We start from the raw sequence: 25,884 nt of genomic DNA on the forward strand, positions 1-25,884 counted from the left end.
GCCAGTAATATCTTCTGTATGTTGTGATATTCACGATACTAGTTGCATTGTATGGAATTTAGTCACTGGAGAATATCTGTTTGCCGAGTACTGTTTAGATAATGCTTATTTTCAATGGGTTTTATGTACCGTGGGCAGAACCTGCACTATCAGGGGAGTAATTGGGAAATTCTAAGCAGGTAAGTTTTAAATATATACATATTAACTTGCTGCATGTGTCTTAATTGGTGGTCTGGGCTAGATCTAATACTCAATACATTGATAACATTTCTCTATTACAGCTTAATACAATAAAATAAATCACTATGTCAGTTTGTGTAAGTACTGAGAAGTTTAGTTTAGTAATAAAAGGCATAGTCCAGGGTCTCCCAAACCCAGTCCTCAGGGCTCCCTAACAGTGCAGGTTTTCTGGATCACATGTGACATAATTAGGACCACCTGTGGATCTGTTACAATGTGTCAGTCAGTAATGACTACACCTGTGCTCCAGCAAGGAGATATGGGAAACCTGCACTGTTAGGGGTCCAGACGACTGGGTTTGGTAAACCTTGGCATAGTTTAACCATATGTCTGTCCCGAACACTCATCGTTGGGTAATCCAATAGGTGGAAGACTGAGACCAAAACACAGGTACCGTTCTCTCTCAATACTCTCCTCCATTCCTCTAACTCTCTATGCTTCCATAAAGGCCATGGAGAATTATGTTGTGGAAATAAATGGAAATAATTCAGCTGATATTTAAATGTAATATAATTATTATTTATTTATATAGCGCTGATCATATTTTTCAGCGCTGTACAGTGAATATATCATTCACATCAGTCTCTACTCCATTGGAGCTTATATTGTAAGTCCTTACCACCTGTCCCTATCCATAGGTTATAATATGCATAGGCAAACTGAGGGGGGGGCAGTTTCCTAGTGCCTGGAAACCCCCTTCCAAGCCTGGGGCACTGTATAATTAAGGTGGCTGGACCCTGCCCCCACTTCACACAGCTCTGCTTGAAAAGGGAGAGCTGTGTGCACCTAACAGTAGTGCACGCAGCATTGCCTGTGTATATTATGGGGATAGGAAGAGTTGGAGAGCAGCCAAGCACTGTCTAAAATTATAGCCACGCCCCCATGCATGCTGGTCACGCCCACTGGCGGCGTGGTGTGGAAACCCCCTCTACAAATCCTGCGTTTGCCCCTGATATGTGATTACTGCATTATTAATATCTTTATAGAAGATGAATGCTCTTTCCACAAATTTGGGACTGCATGAGTCCCTGATCTATAACACATAATAAATATATAAGTTTTATTCACACTAATCCACAAGGCTGATTTGTAAGGAACTGCCTAGGGTCTGTTGATGTGTGGAAACCTCTAAGGTCATCCTGCTGTGTAAGTAGAACTGCATACCTCTTAACAATGGGGACATATTAGACCACGCCCAATTCACCAAGACCACACCCTGATCTGTATAGGCCTTAGCTGTGACACTCGGGGGGGGGGGGATTTAATTACCGCTTTACCTGTGAGAGTAATGCGACCCGTGCACTATTACCGTTAGTCATTCATGCCAACTCTCCCGAATTTTGGGTAGGCCTCCCAGAATCCCGGGAGAGCTGGCGATTCTCCCGCATCTGCCTGCTTCACTAAATTAGAGATGGCATGTATGGGCGGAGGGAGTGGGGCTTCGCGATTCATGGCCCTGCCCCCAGTGATGTAATGCTGGTTTGGGGTCTTTTTACCATTGTAAAAAGACACAAAACAGGCATTACGTCACCCGGGGCGGGGCCAAAGTGATGCAATCCCGTAGCCCCGCCCCCTCCACTAATACACCCCTCGTGCCCACCAGGATCTCCCGGACCCGGCCAACATAAGGTTGGCAAGTATGTCATTAGTACGGTCATTTTAAGGCGGATTTCTACTCGTGGCTCTGGGCGAGGTTATAGCAGATCTGTTCATGGCCTAATTTATTAATTTGCCACATTTTTCTATTCAGGAACTTATGCAAATACAATATAGGAAGTGCTGGATGCCACTGAGACACTGGCAACTGGAGAGTGGTAGGGTAGTATGGAGTGGGTCGCTAACTGTGGCATCGGAGCGCCCATTGTAACAACTGGGGTGGATGTCTTAGGCAGCAGAACTTTGGTTTAGGGTTTGGCAAATACTTTTGGTGATATTGTTAATAATTGCATATTATAGTTTATAGTCATTAAATAATTATATTGGTTTGCTAATGACATTCACCTTTATAGGCCGGCTGTAAAAAGTCAGCCATAGTCAGCCGTAAAACATAAGAAAGGGTTAGCATTGGCACAACATCAAAGGAATTATGAGAGCACATTACTGTACTGCATTGTAGTTAAAGGATTTAAAGGATCACAAAATGTAAAATCATCTTAGTTTAATACAACAGCTCAAAATCCGTGCAGACTTCCAGGAAGCTATTGGTCCGTGCAGCCATTCTTCCCCACCCACAATCCAGCCATCTTCCCCCACAGGGAAGACCCCCCCCTTTTGCTGGTGCAGTATGCTTAGTATACAAGTCCCTAAGACCAGCACAGCTTACACTTTATTATCTGCTATATCAAATGTTACCACTGAATTTTATCTATGATACTGTCCTTGAAGCGCACCCATGGACTACACACCATGGGGGCAGCCATTTTGTTCACAGAATCAGTATGCTGGAGAAATCAGTCAATTCACCATGCACCGACGCTATTATGGAGACACAAAATGCGTCAGGAATATCACTGGCTCCTAATGACAAAATAGCGCCCCCTAGCACAGGCGACAGGTGTTCTGTAGTATTGGCCAATTTCTTTACTGTACATTTTATTGTTTCATTCCCCTATATTATAGTGTATCGCTGAGGGACCAAGTCTGTATATTATAGATTTCAGTTTTTTCAGTGCCAAAAATTGCATAATTTTATACAGATGAGTGAAACACAAAGTTGCAACATATATTTAAAATATAGATTGATCTACTTCTGCTTTTGAGATCCTAGGAATACTTGGCCAACACATCAAATATGTTTTTTTCTTTTAAAGCGGTAACTCCAGCGAAAGTTACATTTTTACCCAACATCCTCTTCCTCCTAAAGTAGCAGAAAGATATTGCACGGGCACGCCATGTTTTAGGGAAATCTCAGCTCTTCTTGAGCCACAATGCTCAATGGAGGTAGAAACTAGAAGAGTAGGTTCAGAGAGCACCGTGTTAGTTTATAAACAGGCGCTGGCTAGTCTGAGTGATGGCGTTTTCCTTACAAACTCCCCCAGCGCTGTCTGAATGTGAACTAATCCCAAATATAAACACTGAGGTAAGAAGCATTGATCCACTGTCAGTGTTCCTTACCACAGAACTCCCACTCTTCTGCTATTTGGCAGAAAGGGGGGATATTTGGTAAAAAAAAAAACATTAATTGGGGTTAAATCTGCACTACCACCTAAAGTGGGAACATTTTCATTCCCCACTTCAAAATGGCTACCAAAGTGGTGTGTGTGAGCAAGAGGACCAATCAGAAGCCGTAATGTCCGTGATTGCGGCTTTCTCATTGGTCCTCCTGCTCCCAACCACTCCTCCAAAAGCGTCACATGGCGCCCAGGGATCCAGGGAGTGTGCGGATCTTTGATGTTCCAGGTGGTAACGCAGCTTTAAACTTACAGAATAATACACAAAGGTTCAATTTCAAGTAAACTATTAACCTGTCCTATGGGCAATGTGAAAGAAAAGAGTTCGCCCAAAACAGCAGACAGTTGTTTTCTCAAGCAGGTGAATAAAATGGGAGCAAACTGCATAACATTGGTGCAGTTTAATCATGATACCAGGGACCTACTCAGCTTAGGACAATTTACAAATATTATTTTTAATAAAGTATGATTGAAATCTCAAACTAAAGGACCTAAACGCAATGACCTCCCTCACTCAAATGAGTCACGGTGCAAAATTGTATTCAGGGAGGGTGCTTGTAATTTATACATGTTTATCAGATGACTGCTGTTTATACAGTTATATATCTCTGTTATCAGATAGATATAGGGCCTGATTCTTTTTCGAATGTAAATCCTGATACGTGTCGCATTGTGCGTAAAATCGCTCTGCGAATGGTCAGAAACGAACCACACACCAATGAACGCAAGAACACCCAATTAATCTTCAAGCGCAAAGGAGACTTACGTCAGGCTACGATTTCATGGGCGGAACGGGGACGGGAATGGGCGTAGGCAGGTAGTCAATGTACTATGGGCAACACCTCCATTCGCCGTTCTTCTTAAATATGTCCAGACGGATAATGATTTCTATCTCTTTAAACAACCTGATGCATGAGTGTCCTCTCTAATGACATCTTGCATATACAGCCCCGGGGTGACGAACAAGACCAACTTCATGATACAGATTACAGATCATTTTCAAAAAAAAAAATATGTTTGATCATTTATTTAAAAAAAATAAAATAAATTAATGTGGAAGGAATGGTCTTTAACACGACATCAGTATGTCCCCCTATAAACAACCACTTTGTATTTTACAGGTGCAAATAAAAAATATATTAGATCTCACAGGTAACACTGTTACCGATGAGACACAAGGAAGCAGCATTGTTTTAGTATCTTTCCAGCACTACAGTGGTTCAGAATGTATTTTCGTTAATCCTCTGCAAGCCCCGGTAAAGCCGAGTTGGCCCCTGTGATTGATAATTGCATTAATTTACATTGGGAATGAAGAGGTAGTTTACTTGGTAACATCATTACAGATGCCATCGGTCAGTATTGGGGGACGGGGCTTTGACACATTGATAGAATCCCTGATCTCCTCCACATCACAAACACTGTTACTACAGCTTGAGCCGTCGCTCTTAGCGTAAACCCCGGCAGACTCCTGTGCTTTCGTCTGATTGCCTTCTCGAGGGCTGGACGCTGCAGATATCACGGGTATCTCCTTTGAAGGCCCACGGGGGAGCAGAGATATGGCGTAATCTGCAATAATACCCCCCAGATCTAATTTACACGCTTGGTCAAATTCAGTAAAACCGACATTTGCATTAGCCTCACAAACCACAAAAGAGCCGTTGTCCTTCAAGAGGAGGTCGATGCCGCATATGTCCATGCCAAGGATTGTAGACACTTGCATAGCTAAGAGCTTCCCTTTTTCGCTGAGAGGGAAGGTGGCACCTACACCACCTGTAAGACAAAACAATACAGAGCAATAAAGAACAGGTAAAGAAACCATTTCACAGTAATGTACATAAAGACCTGGTAATTATAAGTTATGAACTTAACATAATTAAATTATTACCATTGACAAAACATGTTCCATCTCTCCCTCTACTGAAAGGTGACATTCTTTAAAAAGTTGCATAATAAACTAGGGGGTATATTTGCTAAACTGTGGGTTTGAAAAAGTGGAGATGTTGCCTATAGCAACCAATCAGATTCTAACTGTCATTTTGTAGAATGCACTAAATATATGACAGCTAGAATCTGATTGGTTGCTATAGGCAACATCTTTACTTTTTGAAATTCTGCAGTTTAGTAAACATAACCCTAGGGTTTCTCTATTTTGCATCACTTTGAAGCAGTGCTGGAAACTGGTTCCAAGTCACAGCCTTGCAGTCTACTAGGTAACAGTATAGCTTGGTGGATAAAGTCACAGCACCATTTAAGCTTTGTCATTCGAGGTTTTTAATCCATTGTCTAAACGCTGTGGTGTATGTATTATCAGAAAGATCCTCCAGCACACTGCTATAGGCAGCAAAATACCTGCTATTTCTACTGTAAATAAAAATGCAAAAGTCTTAGTTGCACACATTTGCAAATGTATGTTAAAGCCACCCGCCACTCCACAGCGCTTTTGTTAATAGGGTGGTCCTAACTCTAAACAGTGAGAGTCCCTATATTAGGTCATACATATATGTGTTTTTAAATTGAGAGCAGTATTTACAGTAGAAATGGCAGGTCTTTTGCTGGCTGTAGCAGTGTGCTGGGGGATCTCTGTGTGTTTGTACCTTTTAGGATAACCCCACCCTTTCAAGCACCTGCTATGAGCAAATAAATTGATTGAGCAACTTCCACTTTTGTATTTGTCTGAGAGGCACGTTGGTGTCAGTTGCTGAGGTGGAGTGCTGGCGCTGGATTGCTGTTTGGAGGCTTTTGGGGTACCTCTTGGTAAGTTGGCTCTCAATTTAAAAACATATATGTATGGTCCAAATATAAGGACTCTCATTGTTTAGAGTTAGGACCACCCTATTAGCAAAATCTCCGTGGAGTGGCGGGTGGCTTCAACATACATTTGCAAATGTGTGCAACTAAGACTTTTGCATTTTTATTTACAGTACAAATAGCAGGTATTTTGCTGGCTATAGCAGTGTGCTGGGGGATCTTTCTGTGTGTGTGTTCCTTTTAGGATAACCCCACCCTTTCAAGCACCTGCTATGAGCCTATAAATTGATTGAGCAACTTCCACTCTGTATGTGCATGTATTATCCCCATCTTTTGGAGGGGTAAGAAATAGTTCATAATATTTAACTTCTTTAACACAGCTGCAGTTACGAGACTGAACAGGGTTTTTAACTTTAAAGTTGCATTTAACTGTTATAATAATAATAATAGTAATAAGTGTGGATGACAGTTGACAGACATCTGCAAAATATCTTTTATGTATGTAGAGCAGAACCAAAACTTCTTGTGGAGGGTTAGGGTCCCTTGTACCCCTACCCTTGCTGCTTCTTACCTAAGTAGTTGGGAGCGCCATCGTTTGCACCTCAGATTGGGAATGTGGTGCTGGGTTGTAACATGACAGCCAAGCGCCTCACTCCTACCCCTGGGGCACTAAAAAGTGAGTGTGAGACATTATATCCCTCATTAGGTGCCAACAAACCATGGTCCCCCCAGATAGCCGCCTAAGTTCGCCTAACGGTAGCGTTGGGTCTGCCAAGACATGGAATAACCTAAGTGATAAGTAGCCTCAGCCAATTTATCTACCAATATCACCCGATGGTTCTTATGTAAGAAAGAGGCATTTTGATTTTTTGAAGACTTGAGGTTGCTGTCTAAATGTGCAGTATAATTTAAAACATTGAATATTTAATTTAATTACTAATTAAAGTACTGAATTTCTAATTACCTTTGGGAAGATCCCAGTTGGTTTTGGTGACAAACATAAAATTATTAGAATGTGCTTCTCATAGAATATGTTTCAGTCTGTGTTTATAGCATGTCAATACCGCATTTATCCTCCCCTTCCAACTAGGATTATCCCTCCATTACTGTCATTAATAATCAATTATATCAATAAAAAAAAAAATAATAAACAAAGATTATCACATTCAATCAATAGACTATTTGGGCTCAATCAATATATATTTATATGTTCACATATATATACAGCTAGAAAATAGCAGGCACACTCATTTCAGTAATTTCCTTCCATCCTGTATTGTCAATGGTAGTTGACGCCTTCAAATAATTAAATATAAACAGCTATAATAGCACGTAATAAACATTTAATTTTCTTTTTTAAGTCACATTGTTTTACGTGACCATATGTATGTCCAATTTTGTGCTACATTTCCACTTCCTCCAATGTGGTGTAAGAATCGGGTCCAATGGTGTCCAGGAGCTTCCACTAATAGTATGGTCCTAATTCTATGAGAGTAACAACATTGGGTCACACACAACATATTTTTAAATTGGAGCAAAAGTTACCAGGAGATAACAAAGCGCTCTACACACTTAATACCTCCCAATGGAGGCCCAGGTACCCTAAGAGGCAGCTGCATTATGTATGACCCACCTAGAGGGCTGGGGTATCTTCTGGTAAGATTTCTCTCAATTTAAAAATATAAAATTCATATATGTGGCCCAATTTTGCTACCCTCATTGAGGTGGAAATTTTTTTTTTACCAGGATGATACTCTAGACTGGACAATGTAAATCATTTTTATCAACAGGCAAGGATTGCTTTTTCCCCAGTATGACTGCTCCAGTTCCAAACAGGTCTTCAAGTTTCCTGGTATAGTCTTCTTCTTCTACAAGTACGTTCTTCCTCTGAGGTGGGAACAACCTATTTGCAGTGGCTCCTCAAAAGAGGGGAGCAAAAAAGTGGAAAATTAGGAGCTAGATGGACCAGAGCTGATGTTGTAACTCGCCCAAAACTTTTCCAAACTTGAAATACAAATGTGCCCTATTGTATAAGATGAACAGATCATCAAGGGTTGTGGTGGAACAGACAGCATGGACTTAGGCGGCATCGTAATAGGAATTATGGGTGTAGAAGCTGGAGTAGCACTAGAACCTGAAACACCAGGTGTAGGGGCCAGTGAGCCTGGTGCATCCATTCGGCTAGATAGACCTTGCAAAACGTAAGTAACCTGGTCTGTTTATGTTCTGTCTTCCTACTTGTGCAGAGAGGTCCTGTAATATAGGGACCAGTGATGAAATGTTATGACAAGTCCAGACGTGGACCTACTCTGCCACTAGTGATGAGTGCCGGTTAAACCCAAGGTACAGTGTCTAATGAGTGCCGGTTAAACCCAAGGTAATGAGTGCCCTGGTTTACAACAGAAATCTCTACAAGAAAAGAATGCACTTTACCACAGGGAATCCACAGATCATGGCCCCCAGGTTATTCTTCTTAGATGATGGCCGATAGTCATAAAAACTGTGGAAACTGGCCAAGCGGGTACAGAATTTTGAAGGAGAGCGGACAGACATCATGAGCAAGAGACTATTCCCAAAATGTTGAGGTATCCTCTTCCTTTCCACCTGTATCTGCCAATACTTCTTAGGTCTTCCTCACACAGAAGGTATCAAGGTCCACCCAGTCTCTGCCCATCAATACAGGAACCGGCAAGGAAGGACATACACCTGTCTTCAAAACAGTGGTTTATCCCAGTTTCCTAAGGGGAACTTTGGCAGTCAGGTAGGACAGTACATCTCCATGCTACTATGGGTGGGAAATGTATGGATACTTCCCTGGAAGGCAAAAAGTCCTCCAAAACCAGGGTATTTCCCAAGCCAGGGTCTACCACCCCATGACTACTTTTCTCTATATTAGGACCGTTACATAGAAAAGTGACTGTTCCATTACAAAGGGAGAAGTATTAAAGACCTCTGCAATGGAACAGTCCATCTGTGAGCGGCTGGCACCAGAAAATCCCTTTTCTCCACCCTGGAGACTGAAGTGTGGAAGCCCGGACTTCAAGAACCTCTTTGTGGGCTTGATCCTGTCTTCTGTTTCTTAGGTTTGCCTTGGTTCAGTAAGGTGGAGGAGCCAGCATTTGTTGGCATGGTCACACATAGCAGCCTCCTGTACACTTCAAGTTAAAAAAACAACAACTTTTTTTTTTCGAGGAGAACCCTTTGAATCAGAAATTGAATCATGGTTCATAATTATCGTATTATCCCTGCTCTCCGTTGAGACACAGAACCATGCTCACCAGCAGTAACCTGAACCTTTAGGTCATCTCTCTCCATCTGCACTCACCTAAGCAGCAATTGCTCTGCATCCTTCCATCAGTAGAACATCGCAGCATAGAGCCTATGACACGTCCGCCAACAATGACCACGCGGACATCCTTCCCGTGAGACTCCTTCACGTACTTCTGAAACAGGTATGGGGCATCGTGCCGCAGCAAGTGGGATATGTCCAGCAAGTGGTGCTTGTCTTGTGCAAGAAACACGGCTTTACCTTGGAAATAAACCAGACAATTGTTATTTACTTTCATTTCTATATATGTATACTGTCAATAAAACAAACATAAGAGATATAGCTGCATTGTTTATGGCCACATTTCAATGAGGGCCTGCCATTTTTGAGATAAGCCATTTTACATAGTCCGTTGTGCTCTCTCTATAGAGAAATATAAATAAGTCCCCGAACTTTCAGTTTGCCCTGTAGTGGGCATGAAGTGTTTCCACACACAATATGACAATGATGAATGTCGGCTACGGAGATATACACATGCTGACGCCCCTGCAGCTTCCTCCTACGGCTCCTCTGCGCTCATGAAGCAGACTTGTGACGTAGGAGGAAGCAACGTCTACCGGACAGTTCTTTTTAGCGAATATATAGTGGACAAGGCCCTATGTAAAATATATCTTCATCTAGAAAACGACAGGGTCCTTTTTAAAGGACGATTCAGTCTAAAGCTGGACACACAAGAGCTGATCATTACGCTCATAGGTGACTAAATTGGATAAGAACCGGCCATTTGGCTCCTCCGGCTGATTCACTTCTGGCATTGCCTGGGGCCAGTAAGTGCCGTTGGAAAATGACAGATAATCTTCCCATTGCATAGACCAACATGCACAATAATTATTATTTTAATTGTATATAACAATTGGCGTTAAAATTAATGTAAGTGGGTATGAAAATAAAGATCATTGTACCAAATAAGACCATATATATATATATTTGTGATGTCCTGTGTTTGGTTGGAATAAGATAACGACTTCCAGAGATGCATTTTATTTTAAAAAAAACAACACATTTTCAGTTCATATCAAATTTATATTAAATGTGGACATAAACACAATGCAGTTTTTACTTTATATAGCCTTATATTCACAAAAGAAGATATGTTTACTAAGAAAAATAAGAAATATTTAATTTCCAAGAACTTTTGAAATTATTTGCTTGATAGGAGCGCTAGTTTTCTCTTCATAAAAATATTGTGAATATGAAATATGTATACGTATATATATATATATATATATATATATATATATATACATATATACACACACACACACATATATATATATATATATATATATATATATATATATATATATATATATACACACACATATATATATATATATATATATATATATATATGTGTGTGTATATATGTATATATATATATATATATGTATATATATATATATATATATATATATATATATATATATATATATATATATATATATATATATATATATGTGTGTGCATATATATATAGATTATATATAGATCGATATAACCATACAGCCATTTGAGGTGGAGCCACTGTACTGGAACGTATACACTTTAGGTTGTACCCTGAAGACTCCCCATTGGTGGATACAGGACTCCCGCGTGCATGTATTAACAATACCTTATACCATAGCTTTATTTTCTTGCTTATTTAATTTTCTAATAACCGCCCTACACACCTGGTTATATTTTGTTCCTCCAGTTGAAAAGAGTCCCTATTTTTGTAACTTAAAACATTCTCCTATTTCCATCAGAAAGAACCAACTGACGAGCTGAATTTTACATTATGTGTTACTTTACTCAGCATTGAAAATAGCCCACTGACAACCAATGACTCATCTCCATGGTATGTCGTTAAGATGAAACATTTGACATATCAACAGTCATCTAAAGTTACCATTATTTTCTTAGTCAGATCTGGTGTCCTTTAGGGAAACTTAACATGAATCATGAAAAGCAATAACGATAGGAATATGCATTTACTATTAACACAAGGGGGTATATTTACTAAACGGCGGGTTTGAAAAAGTGGAGATGTTGCCTATAGCAACCAATCAGATTCTAGCTGTCATTTATTTAGTGCATTCTACAAAATGACAGCTAGAATCTGATTGGTTGCTATAGGCAACATCTCCACTTTTTCAAACCTGCCGTTTAGTAAATATACCCCAAATACTTTTGTAATGAAGGGTTTGGAGAAAAAGCTGTTTATCCTGAGAAGAAAGGAATTATTTTGTTTACTGGAACTGGCAGCAGGGGACACAGTTACCAGTCATTCAGGTTTATTACTGAACAACACTGTCATCTATTTCTGTTTTCAAACTGTTTCTTTATATTTTCACTTGAGATATGTACAATATAAAATGTTTTATCTAAAATATTTGTGTTTACAAAATAGTTGATCAAAATATTCCACTGATTTGTACAAGGGAGGTACATTCCTTGGGGTAGTTTTGCCCATAGCAACCAATCACATTCTAGCTATCATTTTTTAGACTGTACTAAATAAATGACAGCTAGAATCTGATTGGTTGCTGTGGGCAACATCTCCTCTTTTACCTTTTTAGACATTTTAGTAAATCTACTACCTTGAATGAGATTTTTCAACTCGTACTTTTCTTTTCCTTATTTTTATATTATTATATTTTTATTATTATTATTATAGTCCCTTCAGATTGTTTTAAATTTATTTTCCTAATAATCAGTGTGTCTGAATGATTAAAGCCTTTGATATGCTGTTGAGGTGCCAGTCATCATCATCAACCTGATAATGACAACTGGTGTTTTAATGTAGAATTAAAATAATGACAGGCTGGGCAGGTCACCCTATAGCAGGGAGACCCAAAACGTGGGGTTCCCCTGTCATCATGTGACACAGCCACGGCTTGTTCAGCACGGAGAGGAATCAGACCCACAAAAACAAATTCAGACCCCTTCTCCTAGGAAAAAACTGCCCCACTTTGAAAGCACTGGGGCTCCTCCCAACACCCCTGCCAGTGGGTTTTGGGGTAATGGTCAAAAATAGTGGAGGAAAAAAAAGCATTTTTGTATGTGGCACTACAGGTCCCAACAAGCCCTGTCAGCCATAAACTGCAAGAACTGCAAGTGCCAGCATAACCATGGCCTAACTAACCAAAGCAGAGCAGCTTCGGAATGAGCTCTGTTGATAAAATGCATTGTATTGTTCATTGAGGCTAGATCACACATGGGGTGTGGCCCCTACAGAGTGAAGTCACTCCATATTGGTTAGTTAGTGACATGCCACCTGTCCTTATGGGCTATCTCCCCATGAACAAGTCTTCCCGAGCAAAACGCGTAGCGTCCTATAAGTGCTTCGGAGCTCTTCTTGCACCAATCTTGTGGACTTCTGCTTGCCATTCTTAGCGTTCCCAGCTGCAACAGGGAAATTAGGATTTTATCTAACTACTGGGGACTCTATTATTGATCCAGATAAACTCTGCTTTTTTTTTTTTTAACTTAAGTGCAATAAATTTATCATTAAAGTATGGTTTTTTTTACAGTATTATACATTATTCTGTTGAAGGATTAAATAAATTGATTAACAATACTGTGTACTGAAGAGTGCAGACAAAGATCTCCGGATAAGCCCTACTGGCATTTAAGGCTGGATTTAGAGTTGGATGTAAGTCATTGTTTTTTTTTGAGGGGGGGGCATAAATATACGCTTTTCTGTACTGCGCATGCGTCCCAAAATGTATTTCTATTTGGATATGTCTGTATCTCAGACGCCCTACACTCAGAGGGGTGTACCAGTGACAGGTAAGCCTAAACTGTGTGCGGTCAGGGCACGTACACCCTGGTGATGTGACCTAATCAGACTTGGATCCCCAGATACTCTTTGTAAGAGGTGTATCCATGCGGGTACCGGTATAAAGATATATTGTGCTGATGGCTGTCAGCAGCACCATCTAGCAGCTTCTGATTGGCTGATGCTTTCAAGGTACGTTCAGGGCATAAAATCAAAGTCTAAACAAGGCTCTAAGGGGCAGATTCAAGGTGCCCAAATCAGGACAGTCCCACCAAAATAGGGACTGTTGGGTGATATGAGGATTTCTCTTTTTTCTTTTCCCTTTATCCTTCTGCTTTTCATTTTCTATAATTAGATTTATTTTTGCATGCCTTGTGTATGTAATCAGGATAGTACTTTTTGCATTTTCCTCGCTGGTATAACTATTATTGCGGATGAAGGATTTATCTCATTATTTATTTGGAATTAGCAGTATTCTTTAATTACCTGTCATAGCTCTGACACAGATTCTAGGCAGTGCAAATCTTTAATTTGGTGTGCACATTTGCTTTTCCAAATAGATATACAGAAATGTATGTACCAAACATGAAAGACTTATATACCTTGATGCCCTCGAGTGTTTTTCACAACAACAGGATATCCAAGAGGTTCTGCTGCATTTATCAGTTTTGAAAACTCATCATGGCCACCTGTCAAGTAAAAAGAAGTTATAACTAGAGAATTCTGCTGATTGAATGAAAAGAGAAGACCAACCTCCTAGGAGGGCGGTTACCTGCCTGCAATGTGGGCGGGGACATGATGTGATGATGCAACGTGCATCATTAAGCCACACCCACACCAGTGAACACTGAGTGGGCAGGGGGTTTGTGATGCAATTAGCATAATCAAACATTTTGCTCCACCCACTTGATAGCATGCATAGCATCATGACCACCTCTTGTTCTCGTACTTCCATTCTGTATCTCCAAGAAGCAAGATTAAGTGATTTCCACCATGTAAGAGTAATGAACCAGTAATCTTGCATGAACAATTTTTATGACATCCATAGATAAGAGGATGGGGCCCCTAGAATACTGGTACTTTAGACATATGTCTGTCCTTTCCACAAACTGGCGCTGCTTACCGGATAATATTTTGTCTGGTTTGTTTCTTTCATTTATTTTTTATATGATCATATATAATATCTGGTTATAATGCACAGCTGTAGACCGTGCAGAGGGGCCACTGTAGTTTATTTCTGCAAATGAGTTTAATTTTGTTTCTTTTGAACTGGTATGTTCTGATACATAATTAAAGCATTATTATCTGATACAAATTTGTAACTGCAGGGGTTATATTTACTAAAGTGCGGGTTTGAAAAAGTGGAGATGTTGCCTATAGCAACCAATCAGATTCATGCTGTCATTTTGTAGAATGTAATAAATGGCTCAGGCCCACGTCACGTAGGTCATCGCCATCACTCTCACTCACTGTCCTGTACATAACTTGATCTGCATTAACAAGTTATCTGTGTGGAATCTGTTCATTAGTAGATGTCTGGTCTTTTTATAATTATATTTAGTTTGATAATGTATTATTATGTAATGTATTATGGCTGTTATTATGGTTATTGGTCTGTGCATTGTATGCTCCTGTAAATTTCATGTAGACCCTTTATGGCATCTTGTAAATAAAGATAATAATAATAATAATACTGGCAACTCTAAGGGCTAGAGTTACTGCCTATAGCAACCAATCAGATTCTAGCTTTCATTTATTTGGTGCATTCTACAAAATGACAGCTAGAATCTGATTGGTTGCTATAGGCAACATCTCCACTTTTTCAAACCTGCAGTTTAGGAAATATACTCCCAGGTCAATCTTGTAAAACACAAAATTGATATTCTGGAGCAAAAGCTACTTTGTGGCATACAAATCTATTTTGTGACACAAAATCTGTTTTGCAATGCTAAAAATTATTTTCTTGCACAAAATCTATTTCAGAATAGCAAAAAAAAGTTAAACTAATGTCAATCACTAATGCCTAACATGTAAAAGTTGATGTTCTTGTGAAAAAATAATTGAAATAAAATAAACATAAAAAAAATAAAATCCCAAATGAATTATATTTATGTATGTTTTTGGTACAAATATGAATGTAGTAATGTGTTTTGACATGGTATAGATGATTGTATGGTAAAAAATAGTTCAATAAAAAAATATGCTAAAGAAAGTACTGTAATGTAGATATTATCAATGTGTAATGCAATCTAATGTATGAAAATGTATGCAAAACCTTTTTTTTAGTGGTCTACACGACCGTGTTAGAACTCCCCTTCACTCCCCTAAAAACTCGCAATGTTTACCGCGCGGGGGCAGCGTTCCCTTTTCTTCAATTGAATTGCACAAGTTTTTGCGCTGCGCTAACTCAAAACGGTCGCTATTGCAGTTAAAAACCTGTGGGAGATTTTTTTTTTTTTTTTAACGCTGCGGGGAAAAAAAAACCTTGCGGACAATTGAATACCTCCCTTAGTCATCTGTTATCTGGTCATATAACTGTTTAGTGTGTAGGGGACATGTGATTGGTTTGATTGATGTGTATGCTATCATCATCATCATCATTTATTTATATAGCGCCACTAATTCCGCAGCGCTGTACAGAGAACTCATTCACATCAGTCCCTGCCCCATTGGAGCTTACAGTCTAAATTCCCTAATATAGACACACTCACATAAACAGACAGGGAGCGAGGGAGACTAGGGTCAATTTTGATAGCAGCCAATTAACCTACCAGTATGTTTTTGGAGTGTGGGAAGAAACCGGAGCACCCGGAGGAAACCCACGCAAACACAGGGTGAACATACAAACTCCACACAGATAAGGCCATGGTTGGGAATAGAACTCATGACCCCAGTGCTGCGAGGCAGAAGTGCTAACCACTAGGCCACTGTGCTATAAAATGACCACTGCATTGTAACAGCAGACCGGATGGTGAGATGTATGTTACACAATACAGAACCTTTCCTGAAACCTACCGTAGGAAAAGGTATCAGGTAACGGAATCCCGTGTCCAGCTAATTCCTGAAACGTCCAGAATTTGTTAATGCAGTTTAAAATGGCTTGTGTGCAATTTACTAGACGGCAGCCTAGTTTTTCAAGATGTCGCAAAACAGTTATATCGCTATCGGATTGCACTGTTGGAGTCGGGACCCGGACCAGGATCACCTGAGGGTAAGCAGTCACAATCTTCTGATTAATTTGCAAGCCTGGAACAAAATTTTACGAGAGATTAAATGCCACAAACAAACAGAATGAAAAAAATCTCTTATCATACCTGCGCTATATTAATTGTCTTGGTATTGTTTAAGATGACACAAACACAACAACATAACATATCAAGATATCAAGCAGAAATATGAGATGTGTGTTTATGTTAAATAGTTTTGTTTTTAGCACTAGACGGTAAATTTCCGTTGGGTTTGAAAAGTAGAGCTGTTGCCTATAGCAACCAATCAGATTCTAGCTGTCATTTTGTAGAATGCACTAACTAAATGATAACTAGAATCTGATTGGTTGCTATAGGCAATATCTCCACTTTTCAAACTCAACGGAAACTCGCATCTCATACATAATGCACAAAGGATACACTGCTGTGATTGGTGGAGAGACATTGTGCGGAACACCAAGAGCAGAGTGTGGATAATATAGGGGCAAACACTGATCAATTTTATTCTTGGTTAACGTTTCCTATTCAAAGAATGGCTAGCATAAACGTAGCAGTGGGTATGATTAAACCATATATTATGTAGATCATACTTTGCCATGTAATATGAAAAAATGAGGTTACAGTAATGACTTAATAACCCTCCAGATATATGATGGATGGATGTATCACAGGGAATATTCATAAAGCTAATATTTTTCAGCCTATTATTTCGTTTATTGTCAAATCCGTAATTAACAACTAAATGTATATACATTTATATTTAATTGGTTTTAACGATACCCTGAAAACAAACAAAGAGGACTGAACGCTGCATCTGAGCAGTTTTGAATGATGCAAATGGTCCTCACAATGTTCTTTCCTGGATTGTAACAAATGAATCAAACTAGGAAATGACATATGACAATTGTTTCTATATTACATGGAAATGGAATAATAGAAGATTTATTTTACTATATGTCTTTAAATATGCAGGTTTCAGTTTTGATTATATAAAATAAAAGTGAATAAAAAGTTATTTTACAGATCAGGACAGGGACTTTCTGGTCTAAGTATTTAGTAGTTTAAGTTATATTTTTCTATTCTGTAATAATCACATTCCATTTAGTATTCAATTCATTGTCTAAATATAAAATATTTCACACACAAACAAAATCATTGCAAAATGGGCTTTAAACAATTATTCTTCACCGAGAACTTTATTTCTTGACATATTTGCTGTAATTTGTATATGACAAATTCAAAATTGCTTTCTCAGTCAAGGTAAAATTAGATTGATTTACCAACTTCAAGTGACTTTATTTGTTCATATATACCTTCCTTTAAGTTTTACTATAAACAACGCTGTTGTATTGTACTTTCCATCTGCGCGTTTTTCAGCCATGCCTTTATATCACTATGCAGAGTTCCTTAGAGAGAGTTGAGCTATGTGGACATATTGATTGAAGCCTATCCTCCTCCTAACTCCTTTGCCTCAGCTATCACCTACACTACCCCCACTGGGTGCCACCCTATTTGTGCCTTCCTCTTCCCTTTCATTAAACAGGGCCCTCTATCCTTGTGTTCTCCTTCTGCCATTCCATCATCCCCTGTACCTCTTGACCTGCTTCCCCAGCCCTGTTATCCTGAGCTCAGCCCTACTTCACGCTGGTCATCGCCATCACTCTAACTCATTTTCCTGTAAATAACTTGATCTGCATTAACAAGTTATCTGTGTGGAATTAGAGATGAGCGCACTCGGATTTATGAAATCCGAGCCCACCCGAACGTTGCCGATCCGAGTCGGATCCGAGACAGATCCGGGTATTGGCGCCAAATTCAAATCTGAAACTGAGGCTCTGACTCATAATCCCATTGTCGGATCTCGCGATACTCGGATCCTATAAATTCCCCGCTAGTCGCCGCCATCTTCACTCGGGCATTGATCAGGGTAGAGGGAGGGTGTGTTAGGTGGTCCTCTGTCCTGCTATATTTCGTGCTGTTCAGTTAAGTTCTGTGCTGTTCTGTGCTGTGCTGTGCTGTGCTGTGCTCAGTCCAGTGGTGCTGTGTCCTGTGCTCTGTCCTTCTGAGGTCAGTGGTGCTGCTGGGTCCTGTGCTGTGTCCTGTTCAGTCCAGTGGTGCTGTGTCCTGTGCTCTGTGCTTCTAAGGGCATAGTTATTTCCCCAATATTCCAAAGTGTTTAAAAAAATAAAAAAAAGTTATTTAAAAAAAATACAAAAAAATAATTACATTTTTTTTTAATTACAACAAAATTTGCACAACCAATCCTGCAGTATAAGCCCATTGGTACTGCAATATTACCAAGTTCACACATTCAGCAGTAAAAGTCCAGTGGTTCTGCAATATTACAAAGTTCACACATTCTGCAGTATCAGTCCAGTGGTGCTGTGTCCTGTGCTCTGTCCTGCTGAGTTCAGTAGTGCTGCTGGGTCCTGCTCTGTGTCCTGTTCAGTCCAGTGGTGCTGTGTCCTGTGCTCTGTGCTTCTAAGGGCATAGTTATTTCCCCATTATTCCCAAGTTTTTAAAAAATAAAAAAAAAGTTATAAAAAAAATTAAAATAAAAAATTTAAAAAAAAAATAATTATAACCAAATTTGCAAAGCCAATCCAGCAGTATATAAGCCCATTGGTACTGCAATATTACCAAGTTCACACATTCAGCAGTAAAAGTCCAGTGGTACTGCTATTACAAAGTTCACTGATTCAGCAGTATAAGTCCAGTGGTACTGCTATTACAAAGTTCACTGATTCAGCAGTATAAGTCCAGTGCTACTCTCCTGTGCCGCATATAATTTTTAAAGGCTTTGCCGAGTGTGTGTGGCTTAGGGGTACGCTCTCTTGTGCTACATATAATGGAAAACCAAAATTTGGAGGATAAAGTAGGGAAAGATCAAGACCCACTTCCTCCTAATGCTGAAGCTGCTGCCACTAGTCATGACATAGACGATGAAATGCCATCAACGTCGTCTGGCAAGCCCGATGCCCAATCTCCTAGTACAGGGCATGTAAAATCTAAAAAGCCCAAGTTCTCAAAAAATAGCAAAAAGAGAAACTTAAAATCATCTGAGGAGAAACGTAAAGTTGGCAATATGCCATTTACGACACGTAGTGGCAAGGAACGGCTTAGGCCCTGGCCCGTGTTCATGACTAGTGGTCCAGCTTCACCCAAGGATCTAAGCCCTCCTCCCCCCACCCTACAAAAAATTTAAGAGAGTTATGCTGTCAGCAACAACAACAAAACAGCAAAGAACTCTGCCTTCTAAACAGATGACATCACAAATCCCCAAGGCGAGTCCAAGGGTGTTGTTGGTTGTGAACCCTGATCTTCCCATCACTGTACGGGAAGAGGTGACTCCATCCAGTATTTGCAGCACGCCCTCTGCATATGCTGGAAGGATCACCCACAGTCCAGTTACAGATTTGGCTAATGAAGGTGTGAATGTTGTACACTGGGAGGAGGATATTGATGTAGCTGGCGCTGAGGAGGATGTTGATGATTATGATGCAGACAGATACCAAATTGCCTTTCTCAATTTCTATTTATATTCTAGATTATATAACGGCTGAAAAGTTTTCTGTTTTACTCCTAGTGGAGAGGGGATCTGATGCAGACAGATACAAAACTGCCTTTGTCCATTTCTTTGTATATTTGAATTTCTAGTTCTACAGTCTATGCAGGCTGCTTTATTTATATTCAACTACAAGTGTAGGGCGGGGGGGGGGGGCATAGATAGCCACCAAAGTAACGTGGTCCATTTAATTTCACTTTCTAGCTCCACAGTCTGTGCAGCCTGCTTTTTTTTATCTTCAAAGTATTTATATTTACAAGCCTTGCAATCTAAATTAACTAGAGGTAGTGACGAAGGAGGTTGCTTCCTCACAACGTTGAAAAAATGATGTTTATAAAAATGAATAATCAATTCCTCAATGAAGTACAGCACTGCCCTCCAGACAGTACAGAGGGACTGTGGTTGTGGAGTCCAGCGGGGACGAATTGATAATGTGTGAGGAGGAGGAAGTACACACTGTAGGGGGAGAGGAATCAGAGGTTGAGGATGAGGACGACATCTTTCCTCAGTAGAGCCTGTTTAGTTTGTACAGGGAGAGATGAATTGTTTTATTGGTGTGGGGGCCCAAACAAACCAATCATTTCAGCCACAGTTGTTTGGTAGGCCCTGTCGCTGAAATGATTGGTTTGTTAAAGTGTGCATGTCCTATTTCAACAACATACGGGTGGGTGGGAGGGCCCAAGGACAATACCATCTTGCAACTTTTTTTTTGGCATTATGTGACCATTCAACAGTCGTTTGCCATGTTCAAAAAGTAAAAGAAAATGCCATCAAATTCAATAAATTAAATCAAAAGTTAAATGCCCTGTCATTATTTAAAACAAGAGGTTTTGACGTGCTAGAATTAGTGTAGTGTTAAGATGTTATAAACACTACACTTGGAAATTGGAGGAGGTATTGTGGCCCCGGTATCAAATTGGGTACCGGGGCCACCCCACTACGCAGTCCAGATACTTGTTTGGTGGAATTCAGACCAGTTGAGGGTGTATTTATTTTATTGTGGCCCCGGTATCAAATTGGGTACCGGGGCCATCCCACTACGCAGTCCAGATACTTGTTTGGTGGAATTCAGACCAGTTGAGGGTGTATTTATTTTATTGTGGCCCCGGTATCAAATTGGGTACCAGGGCCACCCCACTACGCAGTCCAGATACTTGTTTGGTGGAATTCAGACCAGTTGAGGGTGTATTTATTTTATTGTGGCCCCGGTATCAAATTGGGTACCGGGGCCATCCCACTACGCAGTCCAGATACTTGTTTGGTGGAATTCAGACCAGTTGAGGGTGTATTTATTTTATTGTGGCCCCGGTATCAAATTGGGTACCGGGGCCACCCCACTACGCAGTCCAGATACTTGTTTGGTGGAATTCAGACCAGTTGAGGGTTTTATTATTATATTGTGGGGACCACTCTATCTATACCACACTACAACTCTATACCACTCTATTTAATACTTTAATTCTATTTAATACTTTAATTCTATTACTAATTCCCATAAAGAGGAACTGCCGCTTCTATTTAATACTTTAATTCTATTAGTAGTTACCATAAAGAGGAACAAAATAAACCAATTTTACCAAAAGTATAATATGACTTAGACTTACAAACACTACACTTGAAAGATGGTGCCTTTAAATGAAAAAGTCAGTCTTCATTGCACGACTATGTGCAACAGGGACAGTTTTTTGGTTTACAAAGTCAACCAATAACACTTCGACCCTGTCTGTCTTTAACATACTTGATGGGATCTCAATGATGAATGGTCTGTACCATGTTTGGAGGAGGTATTGTGGCCCCCGGAACCAAATTGGGTACCGGGGCCACTCCACTATGCAGTCCAGATAGAGGTGTATCAGATATTAAACAACGTTGACTGTTGCTGCAAAAATTTTAAATAATATTGTGGGGAACACTACACTACGCAGTCCATAAACTTTTTGGGTGGAATTCAGACCTGTGTAGGGTTTTTTAATAATATTGTGGTGACCCACCCCTCTACGCAGTCCAGGTACATTTATTGGTGCGAATCATACAAGTTCAGGGTTTTTAATTTATATTGTGGTGACCCACTCCTCTACGCAGTCCAGGTACATTATTGGTGCGAATCCCACAAGTTCAGGGTTTTTAATTTATATTGTGGAGACCCACTCTTCTACGCAGTCCAGGTACATTATTCGGTGCGATTCATACCAGTTGATGGTTTTCTTATTATATATATTGTGGTGACCCACTCCTCTACGCAGTCCAGATACATTTATTGGTGCGAATCATAAAAGTTCAGGGTTTTTAATATATATTGTGGTGACCCACTCCTCTACGCAGTCCAGGTACATTTATTGGTGCGAATCATACAAGTTCAGGGTTTTTAATATATATTGTGGTGACCCACTCCTCTACGCAGTCCAGGTACATTTATTGGTGCGAATCATACAAATTGATGGTTTTCTTATTATATATATTGTGGTGACCCACTCCTCTACGCAGTCCAGAAAGATACCTCGTTGCAACGTTTTGGACTAATAACTATATTTTGAGGTGTTCAGAATACACTGTAAATTAGTGGAAATGCTTGTTATTGAATGTTATTGAGGTTAATAATAGCGTAGGAGTGAAAATATGCCCAAAAACTTGATTTTTAAACTTTTTATGTTTTTTTCAAAAAAAATATGAATCCAAAACCTTAAATCCGAACCGAGACCTTTCGTCAAGTGTTTTGCGAGACAAATCCGAACCCCAAAAATAATGAAAATCCGGATCCAAAACACAAAACACGAGACCTCAAAAGTCGCCGGTGCACATCCCTATGTGGAATCTGTTCATTAGTAGATGTCTGGTCTTTTTATAATTATATTTACTTTGATAATGCACTATGTAATGTATTACGGTTTGCGTTGTCTGTGTACTGTATGCTACAGTAAATTTCATGTAGACCCTTAATGGCACTTTGTAAATAAAGATAATAATAATAATTTAGAGTTGCAGAAATGGCTCAACTCTAAGGCTAGATTTACTAAACTGCGGGTTTGGAAAAGTGGAGATGTTGCCTATAGCAACCAATCAGATTCTAGCTTTCATTTATTTAGTGCATTCTACAAAATAACAGCTAGAATCTGATTGGTTGCTATAGGCAACATCTCCACTTTTTCAAACCCGCAGTTTAGTAAATATACCCCTTAATCTCAGTGTCAAAATAAAGATGCCCGGTAGTTGCTACACGCACTCTTTAGTTAGATTTTTTCCTAACTATAATTTAGGCTCAATATTTCCTAACTTAAACTAATGGTGCAACTATGTCTGGGTTCACATACAGACACACAAGAGACAGTGCGTTGTTTTGTCTCATTCATTCATGGTCAAACTACACATAAGCCACATTTGGAAAATCATCAGATAGCAAAAAGCAGATTCTAGTTATTCCAAGGGTGGGGATCAATTCCCGCGTTGTTCTAAAGAACAAAGCCGGGTGCGCATTGTTACCGTTAGTTACGGTAATTTCAACGCTGATTTCTGCTCGCGGCTCAGGGAGCCGTGAGCAAAAGTCAGTGTTGAAATTATTGCAGTAACAGTAATAACGCGCAGCAATTACTGTACTAACGGTAATTGTGCGCACCCTTTAGAACAATGCGGGGTATTTAAATCCCCCCCCCCAAGTCTGTATTTTAAATAAACTGTCTTTAAAAAGGTAAAACTGATACATTCACCCCCAGTGAGTTGATAATTCAAGGCAGCAGCAGATTTTTCAGCCAGACTGGATCAGGATAATCCAGTACTGGGGATATATATATAAGAAAGGGCGAAGATCCCTATTGGTCGAAGGAATTATCGCCTGCGGAAAGGTTAAGGGGTATTGTGATGGGGGAGGCATTTACTGTGCAGAGGAAGGGGGGCATTTACTGTGATGAGGCGGGGGGCTGCCAGATTAATTAGTACTGGGCCCCACAGTTTCTGTTGGCAGTCCTGGTGCAGAACTATGTCATGCATAGATGCAGCACGCAAATGGACTTGCATATGAAGATGGATCAGCCCCTTAACGTATCGCCCGGGTGCTCTGCACAAGAAAATTGCTGACAACAATTTCTGGATGAAAGTGTGTTCCACCGTACTGAAACTGGCACCTAATAAAGTTTTGCATGTTTTATCTAATAGATAGGGGACAAACAACTGCAGCAGAACTCTAGTTTCCCATCAGATGAGTTAAATGATAATCAGATCAGTTAAAAAAAATAATAATGAAAAAATGAGAACAATAATAAATATCCTATCAATTAGGATATATAAAGAGTGAAATAAGTTTTCATTTATTTTTACTGTATTACTTTAGCTGCAGCAGGGACGGACACTATGTGACATTATACAATATAAAACATACTTTAATAGAAGGATGAAGAAACTATGATGTTGGAGATGGAGTGCTGGGTACATACTAAAAAACATTTCTCCCGATTCCATATCCTTTTACCAACGATTAAAACAAAACAAAAATCAGCATGCTGATTCCTGTGTACACACTAAACGCGTTTTACATGATTTAACTTCAGATCTGTGCTCTTCATCTGTCATAACCATCAGCTGAAACGATGGCGACTCTGCACACTCCCTAGAGATCTATGGACACTGCCGGTCCTGAGTGCTTACACACTGCAGGATTGGGACGACATCGTTCCATCGTTGAACAACATATTTAGTCCGGTTTAAAAATCAAATAAAACGTTACGATGAGCTTTATTGGAACTATGATAGTTTCTCGTTGCAGCGCACACACTAATGCGATATTGGGACAAACGGTCGTTTATTGTGTGATTGGCTCGATAATCAGCTGAAAACACTGTAGTGTGTACACAGCCTAGATATGATCATCTGAGCCCAGGTGTAACCCTGCGTGTTGTCTGCATCTTCAAAGGTCCAGTGTTGGGCTCCAGTACTGAAGAGAACCAGGGCATGATTGCCACAGTATTGGGGGGTAGCATATGGGTATATTGCTGGTGACAGCACCAGAAGACCTACACGGGCAGCTTATTCCTGAATATAGCTCTTGCATTTCAAAGATTATTTTTTCAATCCAGATTTTTGTTTCTCTAATTAAATTACATTAAAAAAAACATGCCCAGGAAGTTACGGGACTTCATCCAGAATGCTTGAAATAGGGAATAATGTATTAGGTGTTTTTCAGAAATTTTGAGCACTAAATCACCCCGCAGTCCTGGGACCTGATTCATTAAGGATCTTAAATGAAGAGGTATCTTAATTCAGTCTTCTGGACAAAACCATGTTACATTGCAAGGGGTGCAAACTAGTTTTCTGTTTTTCACATAAGTTAAATACTGACTGTTTTTTCATGTAACACACAAATACTTGATAGCTTATTTGTACACTGAAATTTAAAGTTGATATTTGTGTGCTACATGAAAAAACAGTCAGTATTTAACTTATGTGCAAAACAGAAAACTAGTTTACACCCCTTGCATTGTAACATGGTTTTGTCCAGGAGACTGAAATAAGATACCTCTTCATTTATGATCCTTAATGAATCAGGCCCCTGATTTTTAGATCTCAGAAGGGGTGGAGGATCTACCAAAAATTAGTTACACCCCTGCAGTCGCTACCACCATAGCCCCCAGATCCATGCTCCGTATAAATGGTTGATTTATACATTACAATAAAAACTGTTGTTGCAGGAGGGCAGCGATTTACTCCCGTACATTAATTAATGTCGTTGTTTTATGACTCTTTAATCCAGTTTGCCTTCGGATGTGATGAGACCTTCCCGCTGTCTACACCTGCAGCATGTTGCAACCAAGGGGCTCCGCTCTTGTGGACATAGTTGAATCAACGGAGATCTCTCTCGTAATCTTGCTGCTTCCATCAGC

At 39.8% G+C, this 25,884-nt stretch overlaps 1 protein-coding gene across 1 annotated transcript in view; it reads right to left on the minus strand.

The window, feature by feature from the left end:
- Positions 1–3,116: 3,116 nt before the first annotated feature.
- The window catches only part of RIMKLA (ribosomal modification protein rimK like family member A), a 35,735-nt gene continuing 12,967 nt past the window's right edge, over positions 3,117–25,884 (minus strand). The window contains exons 2-5 of the mRNA XM_075191065.1: positions 16,262–16,492; positions 13,849–13,935; positions 9,484–9,687; positions 3,117–5,180 (exon numbers count right to left, since the gene is read on the minus strand). Of these exons, the coding sequence (XP_075047166.1) occupies positions 4,732–5,180; positions 9,484–9,687; positions 13,849–13,935; positions 16,262–16,492 (971 nt within the window). The 3' untranslated portion in view covers positions 3,117–4,731. The remainder of the gene's footprint in view (positions 5,181–9,483; positions 9,688–13,848; positions 13,936–16,261; positions 16,493–25,884) is intronic.

Source organism: Mixophyes fleayi, chromosome 11 (genome assembly GCF_038048845.1).
Source record: "Mixophyes fleayi isolate aMixFle1 chromosome 11, aMixFle1.hap1, whole genome shotgun sequence".
NCBI classification, from domain to species: domain Eukaryota; kingdom Metazoa; phylum Chordata; class Amphibia; order Anura; family Limnodynastidae; genus Mixophyes; species Mixophyes fleayi.